Consider the following 22515-nt stretch of genomic DNA (forward strand, 5'->3'; position numbering starts at 1 on the left):
TTATTTCTTTACTACTTCTTACTTTTCTAATCTACAGCTCTGTTTTAGCTTACTTTCTTATTTTTAGTCATTTATTTTTCTTATATTTTGTTGCTTTTTGGTAGTAATTTAGTTTTTTTTTTTTTTAAATATCTGGTAAAATAATTTCCTTTGAGATTCATATTTTTTTTCGTTTGTTTTTTTAATCTTATCACTGAACGCATCATCCGTAAAAAAACAGGACTTTACACTTGGGAGCAGCATTTTTTTTTTAAATGCTAAAAAAGTCATTTAATTTTTATGCTTGCAATACAATTAAGATAACAGGAATAAAAAAACTTCAGCGGCAGCGTATGAGTGAGAATGAATCCACAAAGTGCAGTGAGTCCTGAACCAGCTGAATTCCTCTGAATTAGTTGAAATGTTCGTATCAATATCATATTTATTTACTCAATAGGCAAAACGTATATATCTATTGATTAACTGTGCACACTTTATGATGCTTATTAAAATGTAAAAAATGACAAAATGTGTGCCTGTCCCTTGTCTGAAGGCTGCAGCCATGACAGGAACCTCTTTGATGGATTCACTATGAGAGCAAGACGGCATCAGAACAGACACGACACGGGAAGATAAGGGCACGTCTGACTCTTAAATGCCCTGATTTGCTTTGAAGACATATTAACTGGTGATTTAGGACATCACGAACACTGTCAATAAAAAAAAAAAAAAATCAGTACAATGGCTCAATGGTGTCGCTACTGTTGAACACCGTGGCCTTGAGCCCAGCAGGAAGTTGGAGCTTTTCTGTGCCGTCATCTTCTAACGTCCCTGCTACAGCTCCTGTCTTCCACCCAGGAAAGACCTTGACAAGTATGAGCAGCACCGAGGATGATGGATCTGCACAACAATGACTGAGCCCGGCCGGTGAAGCCTTTAAAGCGGTGCCAGACCGCGGAGCAATTGGGAGTCTGGAAACACAAACCTAACTGGACGGTAGATTGTTATTTATTTAAAAATAGTAGTGATAATAACAATCATGAAATAGTGACAGTGTCTAGCTTTTTATGTTTATGATCTGTAAACAACAAATTTCCTTGAGCGCAAGCTAAACAAAGAATACAATTATACCTATATCTAATTGAACACATTGCCACTGACAACAATGGTTTACAGCTTCACACTCACAGGATCTAATGTAAGGAGCCGACTCAGATTTCAATCATTCCAGTGTCCTAACATCAGGACAGTCTGAGGCGTAACGATTTTTTTTTTTTTCCTGTGACCTTGTTTGTTATAATTTGGACTGGACAGAAGAAAAACAGTGTCAGTGATTGTAATCTGAGACATAAAGTCAAATCTCACAACACTGCCGCAGCGAAAACAACTAAATATGGCAGCATATGGTCAAATGAACCTGCAGTGGGCAAACAATAGAGTCTGGGTGGATGCTGCAGTGGATATGAAACCGTTTCATAGCTCCTAAAAGTTAGTATTACATTTGAACTGTATTTAAAAGCAGTAAAAGCTCCAGTCACTTACAATAAAGCATCTCCAGAGAGCCTCTGGACACAAACTAAAACGGATTCTCTCACTTTGAAAGACAAGTTCCTAATTAGACTGATTGAACAACAGTCAATAATAACTATTGAATCTTATCAATTCCTCACTGTAAAACTCCCCGTCGCAACATATTTGATCTCTCAGCTTGCAAATCCCAAAGCTCCGGCTGCGTTTCTTGTACTCAGCGATATTACAATGAATGATGCTCATCCGGCGAGTAAAGGATAACATTCATCGGACTTTCTGGCAAGCCCACTGGGTAGATAATTACATAAATCACTGCATAAATCACACTTGGACACTTACCATTGGTGCCATTTGTTATCTCTCAGCCTCAGAGTGAGCTAATGAACGCTCACACCAATCACGTCTCAAACGTTAATCAGGCGCCATAAAGATTCATTATCGGAGCGTATTAAAAGGTGAGGGTCAGTGTTTCATCTATTGTTTTGCGGGTCATTAATCAAACGTGAGAGGAAACGTAACTGTTGGCGAGACAAACGTAAAATAAAAGGTACATCATAATAGAGCCATAAATCATATATATTGTAATAAAGGTAAATTAAGACAGGTAGGTGGTAGGATTGTTTTTTTTAAACATATTTTGGTGGTACAACTAAAAATAATAAATGTGGAGGTGAAAACCCCACCAGATATATTAAAAGAAAATATTAATCATTTCTAAATATTGCTGCAACCACAATTCATGACGCTACAAATTCTGCTTCTATTGCACTTATTTAAACTTATTTTATCATTTAAATGGATCCTTTGTTCTATTTCCTGTCAGTTATTTCAAGTAATTGAATTGAATTTTTGGAGAAAACGCTGCTATAGAAACAAAACCACAATTATTTTTTAGCTACTTTTTTTTAGACAGCTTGTAAAATTGGGAAAAAGTTGCAGCACTGTATAAAGGTGGAGCTTAACAACAGCTGGATTATAAACTAATTGGCCTAAAATGCTCACAGGTTGTTAAAAAGAAACTTCCTGTTTTTAATTATAGACTGAATATTTATCAAAAGTCATAAATCCTCATTAATGTACATATGCATATAGCCAAATTCTTTTTAAATCCCTAAAGTTTCCTAATGATCAAACTCAGACTAGTTCAACTTCTGAAGACATCTGGAGCTTCCATCATCGGATGAATTGCAGTCAAACTCTTGGTATTCTAATGCATTTCAGATAACAATCGTTGCTTTATTCCTGCAGCTCTGCAACCTAAAAACACACACAAACTCTGCAGAAATGTCTCTGTGAGTCCAAACGCCTCTATCCACGAAACATCAGCCACCCAGTGCAGCAGCATGAAAAAGATGTTTTGCCTTCTGTTCCAGAAACAGATGACATGTCTCGCAGACGATGCTGCTCCGTTTGTTTCTCCCTCTGGGGGGAAGACAGATTGGATGAAACGCTAACTTGTCCTAAACAGACAGATCTACCTGGAGCGATCCTGCAGCACCTGCCACTTAAAGTGCAGCCAACTCCCATGTTCCCTCCCCCCAGGGGGGAGGCGGGTCGGGCGGCCTAATTGTTTACCTAACCTTCGCGCAACCTTGCTGCCTCCCGACGACGACGGCGGCGACGACATCACCGGCGGACATCAATTGACTGCCAGAGCTTCATTTGCCAGGGAAAAGAGGGATGAGCCGGAGGAAAGCTTCATTTGCAGAGCACTCCTGCAGCTGATAAGAAAAAGCCATTTTATTTTCGCTCTCCATACCCCACAGACTTTCTCAGTCTACAGTCACAGCGAAGCGTGGAGTGACCTTTACGGAGAACACGGCGAAAGAAAGGGAGGCAGAAGAGAATGTTGCACCTGGACCTGAAGTGACTCCCACAGAAAAAAAATCTTTAGCAGGACACCCGGTGCTGAGTGACCTACAGTTTCACAGCGAGCCCCGCACAGGAAACCTTCTGTCTCCTTTGTCACACATTCAGTCTGAATCACTTGCCTCAGGTGCGGCGGCTTTTAATGGAGACTATGGAAAAGTTGGAAATGTCACATACTGTTAAGGCTCGCGGTGGTCAAAGCTCAGCAGCAGCAGCCTTTTGTCGAAATAAAACCGAATCCCAAACAGACTTATGTAAGTTGTGGAGACTGGAAACTAAAATCCGTCCTCGCTGAAGTGATTTACTCATGAATCTGCATTAAGTCGTGAATTCGCCTGTACAGCATCAACAGGAAGACTCTGGATCTAACCTTTTTGAGATGCTTTGATAATGTTGAATCTGTTTAAAGTGTGAATTTTAAAGTTTCCTGTTGAGTTTTTGAAACCCAGAATAAACATTACAGGTGAGATGTATACTTATTTCAACATGTGGGATCAACGTCTTCCCTCGTCAGCACCTAAACGAATGCCTGATTCCACCTCATTGCTTCTGATTAACAGGGAAAATGATTCTGACAGCACAGAGGATGCATCCTTTTTCAGCCATGTTCATATATCACTATGAAAATCACAAATTCATGTTTGAAAATCATGATGTTAGATGAGCAAGTTTGCAGAGAAATAATAGGAATTTGTGTTGTTGTTTAGCTTTTAATGACAAAAGTCCAGTTTTGAAACCTGTAAAATGATATTTCACTGGTATTATGCTACACTATATTAAAAAATGCATTAACTGGCAATGCAGATACACATTGATGCATGCTTTAAATAACTTAAATAACAATGGTAGTGAAGTGTTTTGGAGCTTACAGGAGACTTTACAACTGCAGCAAGCAAGTTAAATCTCAGTCTAAAGAGATGAGAGGCTCTGAGGTTGATTTTCACGAGTTTGGGTGAAACCATTAACTCGATTTTTTCCCGTTATCCGCCCCTCAGCCTGCACAGTGGGTTTTTGCGGTTGTACATAAGGAAGCGGAGTCACACTAAAGAGAAAGCTCTGTTCATCTCTAACCTCGTAAATGATGCGTGTTCTGCTGCTCGCGCTCACAAGCGGCGAGACGGTTGCCAAGAGCCAGCATCCATCCATCTGCTGAGTTCAGCCTTTTGCAATACGGCCAAATTATACAGCTACAGATAACGCTCCACGCACGCCGAAAGAATCCAATTGCATTTGTTCATCTAAATTTAACGCCACGGACTCGCAAGTGTTTTGTTTTTAATGGCGGATATATTAAAACATGGAAAAGAGACGGGATTTGAACGCAGCACAATGTGCACGATGCTTGTTTTGTGAAATACACGACATCTCCATAGATTTTTTTCAGTGTCAAGCGTTGATTTAGAGAAAATGTAAGGCTGTCTTTCTTCAGAGATCTGACTGCACCAGGTTTTCTATCATCCAGCTTCTTTCTCTCTGTGCATCACTACAGCAGGACGCTGTTGCCATGCTGCGTCTGAATGAACGGGACAAACACAGAGTCCTGGACTTGAGGAGGATTTGACAGCTAATACAAACTGAAATCCTACATTTTAACAAGGTAAACACTGGGTTCTACAGTAAATAAGGACACCTGAAGATGAAAGGTGTGAGAGCACAAAAGCATAATCCTCCAGACTCCACAGACTTGACAAGAAGTCACACTGAGATGAGGTTAAGATGTGAACAATCACTACACAATTATTTCCTTTTAGTTGCACCGCACTTGTCAGGAGATTAGTGTGGTAGAAAAAGAAAGATAACTGCATCATCTTGCATCCTGGGAAGTTGCAGCTGTCAGTACAGCAATTTCAGCACTTTCTTCACATATTTCCACACCCTGCTTGCATCACCATCCAGGAAAGAGCAAGAGGAGGAGAAGCACTTTTTTTTTTCCTCCTCCGTTGAATGCATTTATTAGATATCGGTACATGCACGTTTAACGTATCGACGCCCGCAACGACGATAAAAGTTAACAAGTTGAGGTTTCGACAGCTACTGGCCAATAAGCTCCGACTCCATCAGCTGCTGAGCAAAGTCATAAAGTTGGTTCGTCATTACTTGACTCCGGCTAAGAGTCTCTGAGCTATAACCTCTCTCCTGCTTACGGCCGGTCATATTTACTGCCGGGACATTTATTATTTACAAAGCAGTTCATACACACGCTTGCATTATTCACGGTACGGCATCTGAATCTGCTCCAGAGTGTTCCCATGATACGTATTCTGGTCAAGGATATACATGTTCACGGACCTTACGCTCTTATCTTATAGCTTTCACTGCAACTTCTTTTTCGACACAATTAAACGCATCTTCTTATGTGGAGTAAAGCGCCAAATTATACATACCCATTTGGATTTATAGTGCATTTTATCTGACTAATAGGTTTCTTCTGAGTGGAAATGATGTTAACAAGTGTCAAGAGATGGTAGGACACTGTGTTAAGCTGCCAGTGATGACAATTTAAGTATTTCTTTGACAATGTAAGAGGCCAAGAATCAGCATTTCTGGGGCCAAAATTTAAAGGCAGACACTCCAGCAGAAGGCAGGACTCCATGGACGGCAACCAAAAAGGACTTCTCCAAGGCAGGCGTACAAAAGCTCACCTAGAGCACCATCCCCACAGTCAGGAATGAAATGAATGAGTGAACAGAATCATGAGAATAGAGGACGACATTCAGAGTCTGGAGGAAAACATCAGGCAGCCTGCAGGGAAACTGAATACCGTAATTTCCGGACTATAAGTCGCTGCTTTTTTCACACGCTTTGAACGCTGCGGCTTAAACAATGATGCGGCTAGTTTATGGATTTTTACAAATTTGACTCGAGACAAAAGTGACACTGAGTGCGACAACGAATGAGAGACTGAGGAAGTGTGTGAGGAAGTAATTGACGCTGAAGAAGACGACTTTAGTGGTTTAAGTGTGCAGGAGGAAGATGAAGATAGCGATCAATGACTTTTCCTGGTAGGCTGCTGTATTGCTAATTTTTCTAACCAGTCGTGTTACAGGCACTGTTCGGAAAAAAGCATTTACTGTACGTATTTAATTACAAGTTTCTGTGTAAATATCTCATGTTACAGCGTGGACACCTGCAGCTTACAGACAAGCGCTGCCTGTATATGTACAAAACTTGTTTTATTTTTAAAGCTAGTGGGTGCGGCTTATATTCAGGTGCGCTCAACAGTCCGGAAATTACTGTAATTTTCGACAATACCCTTAGCATGTACAAATTTTAAACATTTAAATGTTATCATTAACATACGTAGCGCAACCTTTTCCTGTCTTTTGTCATTTCCAGTCAAAAAACCCCTATTGATCAACTAGATAAATCACTATAAATCTAAATTTGACATGTGTATTCATCATTTTGGGGACGTCGTTTTAAGTTAAAATGAGAAAAACTAAAAACAAAGACATCAAATTGACAATAAATCCAAATTTGGCATAAAATAATGAACATTATTAACTCTTACTATTTATCTGGATCCATGTATTTTCATCAGTTTTACCAAAACTCAAGTAAATTTATTGCTCCTGCTGTAAAGGAGCCATTATTCTGATTCTAACACCTGCATTATACCCTGCATATGCATGTAAGCCGTAAATTAACTCAGGTGGCTATATTCATTACAGCCTCCTTTGCTTAGCGCCCAGATCCAACACGCACACATTCTCTCCCTTGTTAAAACTAATGTTCAGCATCTTTATCGATCTCTGCTTTTAAACAGCCTATCTGTTCCCCTCGAGAGGCTCCAAAGCCTTCAGGAGAAATTTATGTCTCCATTACCGCTGCGTCACCCTGCTGTCAAAAGGACCGAAGATTAATTGAGAAAAAAAAAAAAGAAAACATAACGCGCGCCACGAGGGTAACAACGGGCGGGAAAATGAATTGGAGCTCATGTGTGGAAGCAATCAGTGGAGTGTTTGAAGTGACAGAAACATCGGCCACGTGGGCCGTTGAGACTCTTCACATGGACCAAACCTTTATAAGAGGCCTCTGCGCTGAGGTCTGTAACCTCTGCACTCCAGTGAACATTTCACTGTGATCAACAAACTGGAGACGAAAGAAAGAAAAAGAAAGAAAATCATACTCGAGTATTTTTGTGGTTCCTTCAGACACAAACAGGCAACAATCTCTGATCAAAGAGGATCCTATGAACGCACTTAACAGTCTGTGAATTCTTCTGGGAAATCCATTTAAATCTCAGTTCAGAAAGCAATACTCTTCCTTCCCTCGCTTTACATTCGCTTTTCACTTGCTCCGAGCACAGTGACGAGAAGCCAGTGCCAGCAGTGAATCAAAAGCGCGGCAGACTTTAGTTGGCTTAACTCAAAGGCAATCCGAGGGAAAATAAGGAAAGAAGGGGAACTGCCCAAAAGCACTGAGCCACCTATCAATAGCCAATTACTGTTGGTATGATTAATCAAGGAGAAATTACTCCCATTAACCCTGGACTGGAGCAGACGAGAGGGGCTGCCCGAGGGTCACTGCCCTCATTAGCTGGATTCGGTGGATCTATATGCTCTGTCTCATGTAATTCCTTACCTTCGCCGAAGAGGAATACAGAACAGAAGAGACAGGAGGGAAGAGAGATGGCAGATAAGAGAAAGAAACAGCAAAGAGGAGGGCTGAAGAGGTGGCGGGCAAAAGAAGACAACCGAATAAAGTTTTACCTCGAGGTTTCGATTGCAGCTCGATGCAAACCTGAACATATTCAGCACACAGTGTAATTAAATCCACAGGGTGGCTGCAGCTTTTGTCAACAGGACCCAAAGTAAAGTCTGGAGCTGACAAGATATCGGATTTCTTATCTTAAAGTAGTCAAAACAGCCTTATTTTCAATGTGACCAAAACCTAATTAAACCCAACCCAAGAGCATCAAGTTGGCTCGTTAAGTCAAATCTCTGAAAGTAAGTTCATTCACCTTTGCACTTTTTTTTTTTTGTACAAGCCCTTGAACTTTGCCATTTTTTATTCCTTTGCATCTGATCAAAAAAATCCAACATTAGACGCGAGGGAGGAAAGCCGAGAGATCCGTCTTCCCACCTGTTTATCTGATATTAAAATCCTCTCCACAGAAATGTCACATTAGGTGCCTCTGTTTTTAGTATGTCAGAAACTGCTTCACAAGCCTGCACTTAAAAGCCATGGAGAAAATGTTAATTCATGCAGTATTGTGAGTACAGCTTGCCAAAAAAAAACCACTGACTATCCCAGAAAACGCTAACAAACTCGAACGTTAAATGATGAATGATGAGCAAAAGCCCGACTCTTTTGAAGTCATACATCCATATTCGCTCTTCATCCTCGCTGTCTGCAGCCCTGATGGGACTTTGAAGTGCACCTTGGAGGATAAAGGCGCAGCACGCCGAGCAACGCTGTGAAATGATGAACAATGAGAAAAGGGCCCGTGTCTTTTTGATTGCATTTAGCTGACAAATGATTTTCCCTATTCATCTAAATAGGAGTCTACACTGTGATTACTTAGTAGATAAAAATGAAGAAGGTCCCCTGTAGGAAATCCAGCGTGTCGGTGTGATGTAGTCGGAGGCATTTATTTTGATTGGCAGACACATCATTAAAATTCTGGGCATTAAATAACGCAAATGATCCTCCGGCGTGAGTGTGTGTGTGTGCACACGCGAGTTTAGTGCGCGTCTCGAGTTAAGCGACTGTGCAGAAAATGCAGTAATGTGTTCTTGACACTTCTCAGAGCTGCAGCCTGGATGAGAAAGAACTGTAATGAAGTGAATCACCGAGGTAGCCAAGCTGACTCACACGCAATTAAAGCTACACGGAACATAAGGAGGAGGGGCCGAGATGCAGGGAAAAGGGAGAAGAAAGTGTCATGGCGTACATGAAAAATGAGCTCCTGTGTATCATGTGCAGGGAGGCTTCATGTGATACAGAGAGCCGAGAAGCAGGAGTCAAAGTCAGAGACTTTCACTTCTCAGGAAGCCTGAGGGCGAGTGTGGCTGCCGCCGCTTCTCCACGAGCGGCGAGACTTCAAACAGCACCGTCCTCGGCTCTGAGAGGAGGAGAGTTATCAGCTTGGCTCAATGCAAAAGACTAATTGGTACAGTAACTTCATACTGCTCGGCACCCTCGCCACGACACAGCCATGTAACTGCTCGGTTGGTTGGTGTATAAACGTCTTACTGTGCACTGCATACAGCATATTCTTATTTGTTTCCACCTATCCACAAATACACAGTTCCTCCTGCAGCAAAATGTCAATTTCCAAACACTGGCAACATGAGGTGTGGTGTCCAGAAACTAGGTGTTATTATCAAATATACTGGATTACTGGCATGTCAGACATGACTACACATGCAGCAGCATCACACCTGTAATGCTGCAGTGGTGCATCATGTTTAAAAGCATCAACATGCTGTGAATGCTGCAATGTTTTGCACAGTTTACACATGTGTGGTGTTGAAAAGCATAAAAAGTAAAAGTTCAGGTTCGGATAAACAAACCGAGACAAGAAATAAAAACAAACTGAAGCTGTTCGCTAATCAACATGTGCAAAATGACACATTATAAACATACATGAGACATTATGAACACGCATGTGTGTCATTTTCTATTCTGCTTAAAGCTAAATGATCAAAGTACTGGGATGAACCACAGCAACGCCACACTTTCAGTCCCAAAACTGATCCAAAATCAGTTCTACTACCTGTGTAAAGTTTACTAAAAATGTGTAAGACCTCGTTTGGGCAATTTAAGTGCCTCACACGGCTGTTGTGAAAGCTGAGCAGAAACAAGGCAGCAGGACTCTGTACCCACTTCATCACAATGATGGGCAATTATACTTGCACTTTAACGCCGTATCGATACATCTTTTGCTTTTAAATCGACAAACGTCTCATCCAAATGTAAAGAAAGTGGCCATTAAACGACAACAAAATCAAACAAACGACCAGAACTTGGTGCCGTTTACGATGAGGCGAGTAAAACTTAACGGTACATTTACTTTGAAATAAACAAAAATCGAATTAGGCTTTATGAGAACAACAATGAAAATATGAAATGAAAAGTCAGCATTAAAATCTCATCTGGAGGTCATTGTGACGATGCAGCTCCGTCTCTTGGTGAGAGCGAAGGCCTCTGACGCCGAGACTCTGGCCAGAGATCAAAATGATGCTCCTCTCTGGCATGATGACACTGTAATGCTCGGCCCGATTGAGAAAAATGGAGTCATTTTCACTTTGATAATGCTCCGTAATTCACCTCCCAACCTCTGTGCTGGAATCTGAGGAGCAGCGCATTAGAGGGACGACGCTCGGCGTAGATCGACGGTTTGAAGGCGGGTGATTAGGCGTACGGAGGGAAAGGAAGGACGTGTGTGTGTGTGCACATGTGTGGGTGTTGATTAGCCGTCTGTAACGTCACGTCCCTGTGCCACCTTCATTGCTATTCAAGGCCATGCCCAGCAAAGGGAATATGATTTTTCTCCCTTCTCTGCCTCCCCAGCAGGCATGTGAACGCCCCAAGAGCCTGTTTACATCCTGCATGGCGGCCTTGAATCAATCAAACGCCCAGCAGCTGCTAGTCAGAAGAGATGCCGGCTTCTCCTCGCGCTACCTGCCCCGAGCAGGACTTCTGACAGTCAGCAGTTCTTCGGGGGGACTTCTTCATTTGAATATCAGCGATTTAGTGCGGCACTTTGGGGAAATTTGAAATTATGTCTACATACGTGCAAACGAATGTGGGGGTAAAGGGATCGTAATTGCCGACGCTTAATCAAAAGCGTAACGAGATATCTAACAGGCAGATCCAAATTCCATCACACATTTTACTTGGTTAGAGAAAGTGAGAAGCTCTTAAAGCAGTTCAAGCTTGCCGTAATGCGAATACATGGAAATTACAGTGTGTAATAATAACATCCCACAGAATATCTTCATTAAACATCATGACAGAGTAGCAGGGTCAGCCGATATTGACAGATATGGTTTAAATACAAGTGGATTGACGATGTGTTTACCTACTCATTTAATAAAGTTAATTATTTCTACATTTTTAAGCTACTCTAGTGAATCACTGCTTCTTCCACTGTGCACGCAGTAGTACAAAAAAACTGGGACAAAACTGAACTGACAGCGGTCAGATCAACGACAAAACAACAGCGACGTGTAAGTAGGTTAAGAAGAGCATAATGGCAAAAACAAAGGCAGCGAAACAGATGTGCCATCTTCAACAGAAGCCCCCAGTGGAGGACAAGAAGTCACATGAGGGAGGAGCAGGTGATGTGAGTAACAGTAACCTATTCAGTCTGTCCTGAAACATTTGCAGTTACTGATTATAAAAAATAATAATAAAAAAGAATCATGCAATAAATAAATGTGGTTTTTAGTGTTTTTATTGCTGGTTGAGGCACATTTTCCTTTATTTTGTATAAGCTAGATGGAAGAAAAACATACAGTCGTCCTAAAATGTATTCATACCCTCCCATTAAAGAAGGAAAAAAAACAGCTGTCACTGAAATAAGTTGAAATTGACAAAAGTAGTAATAAATAAAAATGTAATGAACATCGTGACGTTGCTTTTGAATTGTGGTTCAACAGAAATTTTTTTTTTTTTAAAAACAAAAAAAAAAAACATACAAGCAAACAAGCATGATGGGACCCGTTAACTAATATTCTGTTGAACAACCCTTTGAGCCAATCACTGCCATCAGGTGTTTCTGTAACTCTCAGTCAGACTTCTGCACCTGTTGACAGGATTTCACTGCTCATCAGCAAAGGGCTCTGATTTGTCCGAGACAGTTTTGTTTTTTTAAATTATTCTTTTCAACCACATTTCAAAAGCAATGTCTTATTTCACTAAAATTATAATTTAGCAAATTTTTATTTATTATTACTTTTGTCAGTTTCTAGTTATTTGAGTGACTGTAGTGAATTTTGCCTTTTCTTTAATGGAACAGGATGAATAAATCTGAGGACGACTGTACAAGAAATTTAAAGTAATAGGAAACATAGTAGGACAAAGAATATTATAAATTCATCATATTATCAAGTACATTACAAATAATAATAAACCGACAGCTTCTATAAACACATTTTCATCTCCTGGACACTTCCATTTACTTCTGAGAATTAGGGCATGACATGTTATTGTGTATAATTGATCGGTTTGCCCTGAAAACAACCACAGCACAGAAACTACTACAGAGCACACGGCCGACTCACTTTCCAGCAACTCTGGAGGAGCCAACACAAATATTAACCTATACTCTCACCTTTCTCCACAAAATCATTGCGCCCCATGTATTATTCATCATCAATGAGTTGTTCCAAAGGCATTATGAATCCAAAATTGTGCCCTGGCACAAAGGACAGTAAAAGGAAGATTAATGGATCTGATTTAAGATTAAAGTCTACAAGCCAGACAGAGTGTGTCTGAACGAAGCTGGGATCAGAAAGACTTCTTCTTATTCCTTCACAGTCACAACAAATGTCTAAATCCAGACACTTTACCGCTACACACAACCCCAAATCATGTCTTTCATCAGCGCATCACTGTTTACTAACGGCATCATTTTAGATTTTGAATGATGCATAACTTCCTCTTTCACGTGTCCCACATTTACGATGACAGACTGCGATTTTTCCATTTGAAGGGCGAGTCAGTTCTTTTCAAAAAAATCAGTCCCCGAGCAAGTTGAACAGGATGAAAAACAGCAGTTTAGTGGGACAGACGGAGAACTTTAAAACCGATTGAAACACAGACTCCTTCACATTTTAGAAGTGACACCTGCCTCGCTTCTTAAAATTGCTTTCTGTCACGTCAAGATCGCTCACGTCTGAAATGTAAACAAATCAGAAGTCAGAAGAAGAAGTCTTCTGACAGTTTGATGATCGTCTTTGAAGACTCACGACAGAGCTCCTCACCAACACCTCATTCCACTTTCATATATTAAAATCACCAACACCGGAGCATTTCTGTGACAGAACGTAATCATAATTTTATGTTTGCAGCCGATTTACTCTTTGGAAAATAGGATTAATTTGTTTCCGCCTGCTGTCTAAAACAAGTGAAGCCGTGCCACTTGGTTTGGTGGAGTCATTGTGAGCTCAGTGTGAATATCTGCTCATTAGACTCAGGGCTCCTCACACCTCTCCGCTGTGTGCTGCTTCCTTCTGACGTCTGCTCTCTGAAACACACTTCACCTCAGAGAACACGGCTCCAAACTCTCTGCCCCCTGGTTTATAATTACTAGTTTGTTTTGTTTTTATGGGGTAATTCACTGACATTTTTGTGAGAGCACTGCATTGGATTACTTGGTTAATACGCCCAGAACCTTTGTGACACACTGTGGGTAAAAGCTACCAAGCTGAGCTCCAGCATCTTTAGCATTTAGCTGTTTATTATCATTATAAGAAAGCAGCCTATATATATTACTTAACTCATCTTCTGTGCATTAAAAAGACAAGGGAATAAACACAAATTAAAAATATTTTAAGTCCAGTTAAGCTTGTGTTGGTCAAAAAGAAACTTTCAGTCACTGCACTGGCTTATTCCTTTAAGATTTACATATAAATCTGCTAAAAACAGGAGATGAAATTCAGATTTTTTTAATGTTTACATTCATATAAGCACTATTCTGTAACATCATGTCAGCGTGTATTTGCTCTTTTGATAGATGAGGATGTTAGAATATCATACTCACGCATACAACTACTATTATTAAGATAATTATCTTTATCTGCTGGATTTAATGATCCATCCATTATCCATACACCTTAGTCCTCACTCGGGTCGTGGGGGGCTGGAGTCTATCCCAGCTGACTCAGGGTGAAGGCAAGAGACACCCTGGACAGGCCACCAGTCTATCACAGGGCTACACTTAGAGACAGACAACCAAGCACACTCACATTCACACCTACGGACCATTTAGAATCACCAATTAACCTCAACATGTTTTTGGACTGTGTGGGAGGAAGCCGGAGAACGTGGAGAGAACCCACGCTGCACGGGGAGAACATGCAAACTCCACGCAGACAGATTCTGGTTCCCCCCACCGGGACGCTAACCGGATTTAATCTAAAAATAAGGGAACATAATGTTAAAAAGTTCTGTGCAGACACAACAAGACAAATCATAAATGATCAGTCAAGTAATCAGAACAATAACTATTCCTATTTTTATGTTCCAAAATTGATCCAAACATTAAATCCAACTTTGCTGTTGCATGAATAGTTTCTTTTTCTTATTATTAACAGTGGGTGTACAGCACACGGGATGATTACGGTGCAAACACCTCTAAAATAAGCTCACTCACGCTGTTCTGTCAAAGAGGCAGAGGAAACTAATCAGTCATTTCTCCCGGCTGTCAGTTTACTTGTCTGACAGATGACCTGTAGAGGCGTAATTTAATACGCATGCTGGCCTTTGCGTTGAAACTTTATTGAGTTTGCATCTTTAAGCAGCGCAAACCCTATTAAAGGTGAGCATCTTCATCCGCTGTGGCTCCACAGAGGCAGCTTTGTACCGGCTGCTTGTAAAGGGCATTGACGGGAACGTGAAAGGAAATTTTTAGGTGAAGCTCCCCCAGCTCTGTTGTCCGGCCGGATCCGGCTCGCAAGGAAACACCGATCACAGTCATTCTCGTGTATTTACTGCTCTTGATGAGAACATTAGTTTGTGCAAATACGAGGGGAAAACAAACACAAACCCGACAGCTGAGTCTGTGCCAGAGAGACTCGGGGGGCTGAGACATGGGGGGATAGAGCTCAGTTTTTATTTACAGTGAAGCTGGAAAATTCCCATATCCCCCACAAAAAAAACACAAAGCACAAAACAAGAACAATGACTTGCGTTTTGAGGTCACTTTCATTCTGCACATAGTATGAATTGAATGATGCAAACTGAAGAGCAAGAAATGTCAAGTAACGTCTATGTCTTGTTCCTTATATTGTCTTTGACTGAACTGATATATTCTACTGTATATTTTCCAGGCGTGTGTTTTGGAGTCTCGGCTAAATCGATAAACTGTCACCTCAGTCAAGCCAACATTGGAATCTTTTCGATGCCGTTGGGTCTGGGGGCCACGAGGGTCTGTGCCAAATTTCCTCCCCAAGAACTGCTTACATGGCTCGTAACAAATGCAGGAAAATTAGCATGAACTTCTCTGCACTGATTACAAGAAAAAAAAACAAAAAAACAGGTGTAGAGCAGTACTTTGCAGCGTCGCAGTGCGTACAGATGAGCACCCAGTATGGATTTTTTGGAACAATGCCTTCCAGACAACCTCCTGCACAGTCGGTGCATCTTGAATAATAACAAAACACGACTATCAGCGCGTTCCCCATCGCTCAAGAGAAGTCACGTGACAAACGGCACAGATTGTGTGCTTTTGACTTCTGAATGTGGACAATAACGCTTTATCGGTTCTACAAGTTAAGAATTACGACAGCACTTATGAGATTTGCATTTCAGCCGTTCAGAGCTGCCGTGTGCCTCGCTTCGGTCACTCGGTTGGCATAAATCACCATCTCAATGATGAGCCACAGTCCTGCCCGGGGATTAATTAGTACAATGCAAGGAACGCTGACCTGTAATTAAAAGCACGGAGGAGCTTTGATATTTAAAACAAGTATTCCACACACCTTCAGCAATTATCTCACAGGGGATTAAGAACTTTGTGAAACTTTAAAAAACCACTGATAAATCGTTATAATAGGCTAAGCAGGGTGCAAGTGTTTAAGTCCACTGCTTTGTTTAGACCTCTCCCACGATTAGGAAAAACAGAGGGAAAAATAATAAAATGTTTGCCGTAGATCAATTACAAGGTCACAATTATCCAACAGGATAATTAGATACATTAACAAACTGTTCAAGAGCAGATACGAGTGAGTAGGAAGGTGAGTGTGTGACAGCGAGTGAATCATTATCCCATCACCCCAGCTGGTGAGGATGTGACACTTTGGCTGATATTATTGGAATGAGAAAATCTCTCAGCCAAGACAAGAACTGAGCGACTCTCAAGGTTCAAAAAGACCGAACCAGAACATAATACGAGGCTCGTACGAGTTAGCCGGAGCGCGCTCGTGTCACACTCGGAACTGATGAAGACAAAGTCGGCGGCGGGAAATAAATACTTAATCGTAACAATCCTTCAAAATGCCAGATGAAGGAAAACGTAATCAGTGAAATGCTGTCAGAAGCTTTGATAGCATTTTTAGAAGGGTTACACCAAACCCCTCGTCATGATTCATGTTTTATGGAAAACGCTGGATATTCAAAAGGTTTGTGTAAAAATTAAACTGCTTCATGGGGTTTGTTTTGGGTCCTCGGTGTCACTTTTCTTTGATGAATGTAAAGGTTGCTGCCGTTCTGCAACTTCAGTAAAACAATTAGTGTTTTTTTTTTTTAAATCCATCTAATTATTCTACAACGCACTGCGGTCGATTGAGTCATTCTTCAGGATGAGTTTATTGGGCTCTTATTCTACAAAGGCCGGCCTTAAAATTAGAAGTGCTAAATGAATGTACTGTAGTAAAGCTCAAGAAAGATTAAAAAGGATGCTGAGCTGGTGACAATTCCTCAAACTAACATTTTCAGCGTTATTGTGGCATTAAAAAAAAAAACCAGACTAACTCACTCAATAATGAAGGCAGTGAAAACACAAAGACTCCACACTCAGGCTGTTCTCATCATCACTGAGGATGCTTCTTTATGACTCGGTAGAGGCTGTATGTTTGGGGTTGCTATCATGCTGCAGAAAGTATTTGAGACCGATTAGATTCCTCTTGGATGAATAAGAGTGTAAACAACTGAAGTGCTGAACTCGAAACGTCACGTTTTTTCCCCAAGTAATGGCTTCTAACACTTCTGTAGCTTGACCTAAAGCTGAATGACAGAAACAGCAAGCAATGAAAACTGTTTGAAGGTCTGAAATCCTGCTAAAAAGAACATAACAAATACAAACCCTTTTGCTTCTACTCGATGATGCACACCAGTTCTGTCCAACTTTATGTACTTAGTTTTAAAAAGGTGCTGTATAAAGTTCTTCTTTTTACTGTTTATTAACTGTGATGTATTGGTTTCACTTTAAGCAGTTAGAGCAGCCGTCTGTTTAGTCTCTAAACCGTGATTATTGATCTCTTTTTGGTATCAGCTACTTCGGTTAGGACGGTGATAAAACTCCCAAATCAGCTGACACACACCAGAAACACTGTCGCATCACCTGGCTGCTCTGACCCACAAACTATCATCTATCTGCACTTTCAGCTCACGCAAACCCAATTAGGACTAATTTTGAATCTTTTCTGAAGTCAACCCTCCTTGCGTCTCCTGTTTTTTTCTCCACCAGCTTCTGAGAAAAACAGATGGAACTCGAGATGGCAAAAGTTTTATTTGCTTCGTCGGCTTTTTAAATGAAAACCGGCTGCAGTTAGAAAGGGATCTGATAAAAGCTCAGAGACTGTGCGACATAATTGCCAGAGTCAAACAATGAGCTACAAGAGGCTAACAAACCAAGAACTGTAAAATTGGGGGAGAATTTGCACAAGTTTCGTCTCTATAATCTCCTTCTCATTTCACACAGTCATTACATTTTGTGCTAATGTGACAACGAACACTGCAGCTCCAGAGAACACAACCGAAAGCTATCACAATCTCAGCAAGACGAAAAACTATTTCTGTACATTCTGATGCATATTAACTAGATGTGATGTACATCCTGCTGCTAATGGACACAAAAGACAAGTGCTTTTTACAAGCATGTGAGATCTGTTGATTGGAAGTCCAGTGCAGCTTCTGAATTTTGATGAGCGGGACATAATGAGCCAGCAGCATGAGATGTCTGAGTTGATGGTTTATTCAGTGTTTTCTGAACTGTTGGGTGGGCTTTCAAGCAGACAGTGTTATTTTTCTCCATGTATACTTGCATTGCTAAGAGAATTTCCATTTTTCAATTGTCGCACAGAAGCATGTTATTTCCTGATGAACAGACATAATGCTTTATTAGTCTGACGAGCGCATACGAGCCAGCTGCAGGGATGTAAAGCTAAGTATCTGTTCCACTCTTCTGAAGCTTAAAAAGACTTTTTAGTTCACAACAGACACCCGAGAGGGATGGCAGAACGCAAAACAAACACGTTGAAAGAGGCTGAGTCATACACTACAGTCCATTAACAAACTAAACTAAGCACAAAACTAATATCTCAAGCAACTAATCATCTGTGAGGCGCGTGGAGAAATAATCATGATAAATCAAGGCTCGCAGGACATTTTTTTTCCCTCTGAATATGCTGCGCACATTAGATGAGGTGTTTGCAGCGGATTCCTGCTTCTGGGCATCAATTCATCACATGAGAAATGTCAGTTTGCGAGTGTGGAAGTAAGAAACCCCCAAACCAAAACCACCCGTCTTACTTAAACGGGTCTGTCTCATGCCAACTGGTCTCCCTAACAAGCCAAGGTCACTGAAGCAGCCAAATGTGGCTGGCAGTGCCCTCGGCCAGCCGGCGTTCATACCTCCAAAGACTCGCGTCCTCATGGTGCAAAACCACAAGCTCCTGCCCCCGAGAAAAAGCCTGGGTCAAGCCGATGATTACATCAAGAGGATGGGCTTGCCAAGTGTTACTACCAGCGCCAAATGTTCTGCTCTTTCCCTCACACCTGCTTGATTTGTCATCATTCCCAGTCATGCTCTCTCCTCCGTCCTATTGTCTGCATATTCATCGCCGAGTCTCGCTCGCTCAAAGTCAGTCTGCTTCACTCCTGCACTGAGACTCTAAAACCTCTTTTTAGGTGTCTATCAGTCATAATATCTTATACGCAACAGGTTAAACATTTGTTTTGCCCTTCAAAAGGTTAAGGGGAACTGAGTGAAATAAAGAACACGGCATTCCATTAAATGTGATTTATAGATTGCATTAGTACAGAGAAGACTCTCCAGGTTTGCCACGCTCGACCAAATGACCGAGTTCAAAGCAATAATGTCTTCTTCTGAGCAAAAACACTTTTTAGCAGCAATATAAAATCCTTGAGTCGACTGTGCAGGGCTGCAGTCCTTCAACAAAACACGCGGCTTTATTAAGAGTACGGAGAATATGAGGCATTTTGCTCTAAAGTGTAATTAACTTAATGAACTAATTCAGTTTTTAAATGGACATTCCTACTGGCTTTGACAGGTACCTTTCAGGGCTACCGTAATTTGTGACATGCGCTATAATGCAACACTTAATGAACTCTATAATGAAGATTTTAATGGAATTTAACCAATCATGTCCTTAATGCAGGATGCAAAGGACACCTGAGTGCTGGAGTTGAAGTGAAGCCCTGAGCACAGTTTTTAAGCATAGCTCCCTTGAACCACATCCAAACACAACAACAGTTTTCATTTGGCAAAGCTTTCCATGCTTCTAGGCCAAACATAAGGGGTGAGGAGTTAAAATGACTTTTTTTTTTTTTTGCTCTACTTTGCTGCCCTTTCAGCATTTCACATATACAGCGTGAGCATTTCAATCACACCGAACTGATGTGTTAAAGAAAGTAAAGACCTACCTGCCAGAAGATGGTATCTATTGTGCTGCCGAGGAAGCCTTCTCTCGTTTCAGAGGACAAGAGCTTTGGACCGAGAATCGTCATGAACTCCTCGAAATCAACCTGTCCGTCACCTGATAATGAAAAGAGACAGATTATTGAGACGTGATGATGTACTGATATCTGAAGCTTTTGTCAGATTAATTGTAAATTGCACAAACTGTTGGGACCAAACAGATCCTGAACATAATCAAACGTGATATCAAACTCTATGTACCTCAGGCTGTCCTGATCCTCATCCATCTCATAATGTGATGAATAGTTTTCTGTCTGTTTCGGTTTTCTATTTCTCAGCTCCCTCGTCGTGCTCTTTAGTCTAAACTCTGCACAGTGGAAATGATTCAGACAGCACGAACACAGTCTCGCTGGTCTCCAGTCATCGGTTTGGAGTGAGAGGCGAGGCAGAGTGAATGGCAAATGATGCCGCTGTCCTGAGCAACTACGGCTGATGTGCCCCTGAGCAGAACACTCGGTAACCGACCGCCTGCAGCTGAATGCGTGCGACTGCAACACACTGGAGGCAGGGCGCTGAGGGAAAGGCAGGATGCAACACTGAACTTCTCCCAGATTAAATAAGGGTATAACACGGACGTAATTGGAGCCTTTGGGGCTGCAAAAGGTTTCTACAGTTGTCTTCTGCAACGTGTGAAGAAACTCAGTTATTACACTGAACATTTGGACTTAAAGGGAAACACGGACGCCGTTCCGGCCCGTTGTATTGTTTATATTTTTTGTTTATATGCTTTACTTACATTTGACCCATTCTCTATATAAGTAAATATATTTTATCTGCATGTAACTCATCTATATGTGAAAATATAACCTCTTACTCTGTAAATCTTTTGATCTAAAAATCCCTTTGTGCTCAAGTTTGTAAAGTGCCAAATACATAAAATTTTATTATTGTAAATGTTTAAGGCCAGCATGCTTCAAATCACAGCACACATTTACTGCGAGCTCAGTTTTACAGTGAGATCTATAACACACACTATAGAGCACATCAAAGTTTACAGCTACAGCACTGCTGACAACACAGGCTTCCTGCAGAGCACATTGATTCCAACAGCACTGATCTCGGAGGCCTGCTGATAGTTGTTGAATCTCCTGCCAAAGCAAAGCATCAAAACTCTGCAGACAGCAACGATTCAAAACTAACAGGACTCGTAACATGGGCTTGCATTGATGTGGCTGAATGCCCTGGAATCCTTTTTTCTTTTGTACTCTTTGGGTGGAAACTTTTCATAATCCCGTTGAGGTTTCATTATCTCCCCTGCCTGGAGTTTGTCTGGTTTTATTATTGCCTTGTTTGGATGAACCACACCTACACGAAAAGCTCTTGCTGCACATTATAGGTTAAGGGAATTGTGAAAAATAAGATGGGCAAAAAAATGCAGTAAAAGAAGAGAAGGTTTTTAAATTAATGGGCTGGAGAGATAACACAGTCAGCTCAATAGAACTGGAATCAAACGCATGATGAATTAAACTGAGTGAAAGTCAGTGTATTGCACAGCAAAGCGCAGAATTCTTTGCCGTCTTTCTGTTTCAAATCTGAGTTTATTCAGTCTTTTGTGGTCTCGTGTTTCACATGTCCCTGTTGTAAGCTCATTTTACTTCCCCCTTCTTCCCACCTGCTCCTGCTGTATCTGCAGATGAGGCTGGGACCTTGTCAGTGGAAAGTTACTGATGCAGGACAACTCAATCTGCCCCTACCAACAGTACCTCTGCTCCCGCTCCGACTGGGGCCGCCGCTCTGGGGCACGGCTGGCACGGCAGCGTTTGACGCCGTTTGACTTTTGTCCATACATATTCAGCAGGGCAAGATGCAGGGCTACGGGCCAGATGACGCAGCACCGAAGACCTGGTGATGTCCAGACTGGGATGATGGCGGAGATACAGGTGGACTGGGTGAACCGGTTCAAGGTAAAACACGATGAGGTGCAGTAGTTATGCACACTTTGGGACCAGGCTATAAAACAGGTGTTGTATAAAGCTGCACTGACGGGTGTTTTTTATGTTTCTGCTGAAATAGATGACATTTTTATACAAGAAATTTACTGAATGCTTCAATCTTAGTGTTATAAACCTGATCAACAGCCAGTGAATGTTATTAGTAAATAATTTCTGACAAAAGCTGATTGTATTCTACCTGCCCAGCACCAAATGGCAAAAGTTATCGACCGTCTGGTGCTCAAAGTGAAAGATTCAGAGGCTAAAGAGCCAAATAGATTTCTTGGGTGTTTGTGGAGATCTAACTAGAAATATAAGAAAAGGAATCCGGTAGCCAGAAACACTGCTGTTATGCATCTACTAGATGAAGTAGTTCATTAACGGGTTCCTCAGAGTCCTGACAATACAATGCTGTCTCAGGATTGTGACCCAGGGAGTTTGTTTTTCGGAGACTTTTTGCCGATGTGGTTGTTAAAAAAGTACTTGTTGAAGTCAGTTCTCATTTCTACTATAGAAATTGTGTTATGGCAATTATTAGCCCTCAGTCAGTCCACTATTTTTAGTGTCCTACTGCTATAAATCTGGTCAGTAGCC

At 41.3% G+C, this 22515-nt stretch overlaps 1 protein-coding gene across 1 annotated transcript in view; it reads right to left on the minus strand.

Moving 5' to 3' along the window:
• LOC103372560 (calcium-binding protein 8) overlaps nt 1-22515 on the minus strand; it is a 59584-nt gene that overhangs the window by 8928 nt on the left and 28141 nt on the right. Inside the window, exon 4 of the mRNA XM_008302228.1 lies at nt 19936-20048. Coding sequence (XP_008300450.1) covers nt 19936-20048 — 113 coding nt within the window. The remainder of the gene's footprint in view (nt 1-19935; nt 20049-22515) is intronic.

This window comes from Stegastes partitus, unplaced genomic scaffold (genome assembly GCF_000690725.1).
Source record: "Stegastes partitus isolate 25-593 unplaced genomic scaffold, Stegastes_partitus-1.0.2 Scaffold1780, whole genome shotgun sequence".
NCBI classification, from domain to species: domain Eukaryota; kingdom Metazoa; phylum Chordata; class Actinopteri; family Pomacentridae; genus Stegastes; species Stegastes partitus.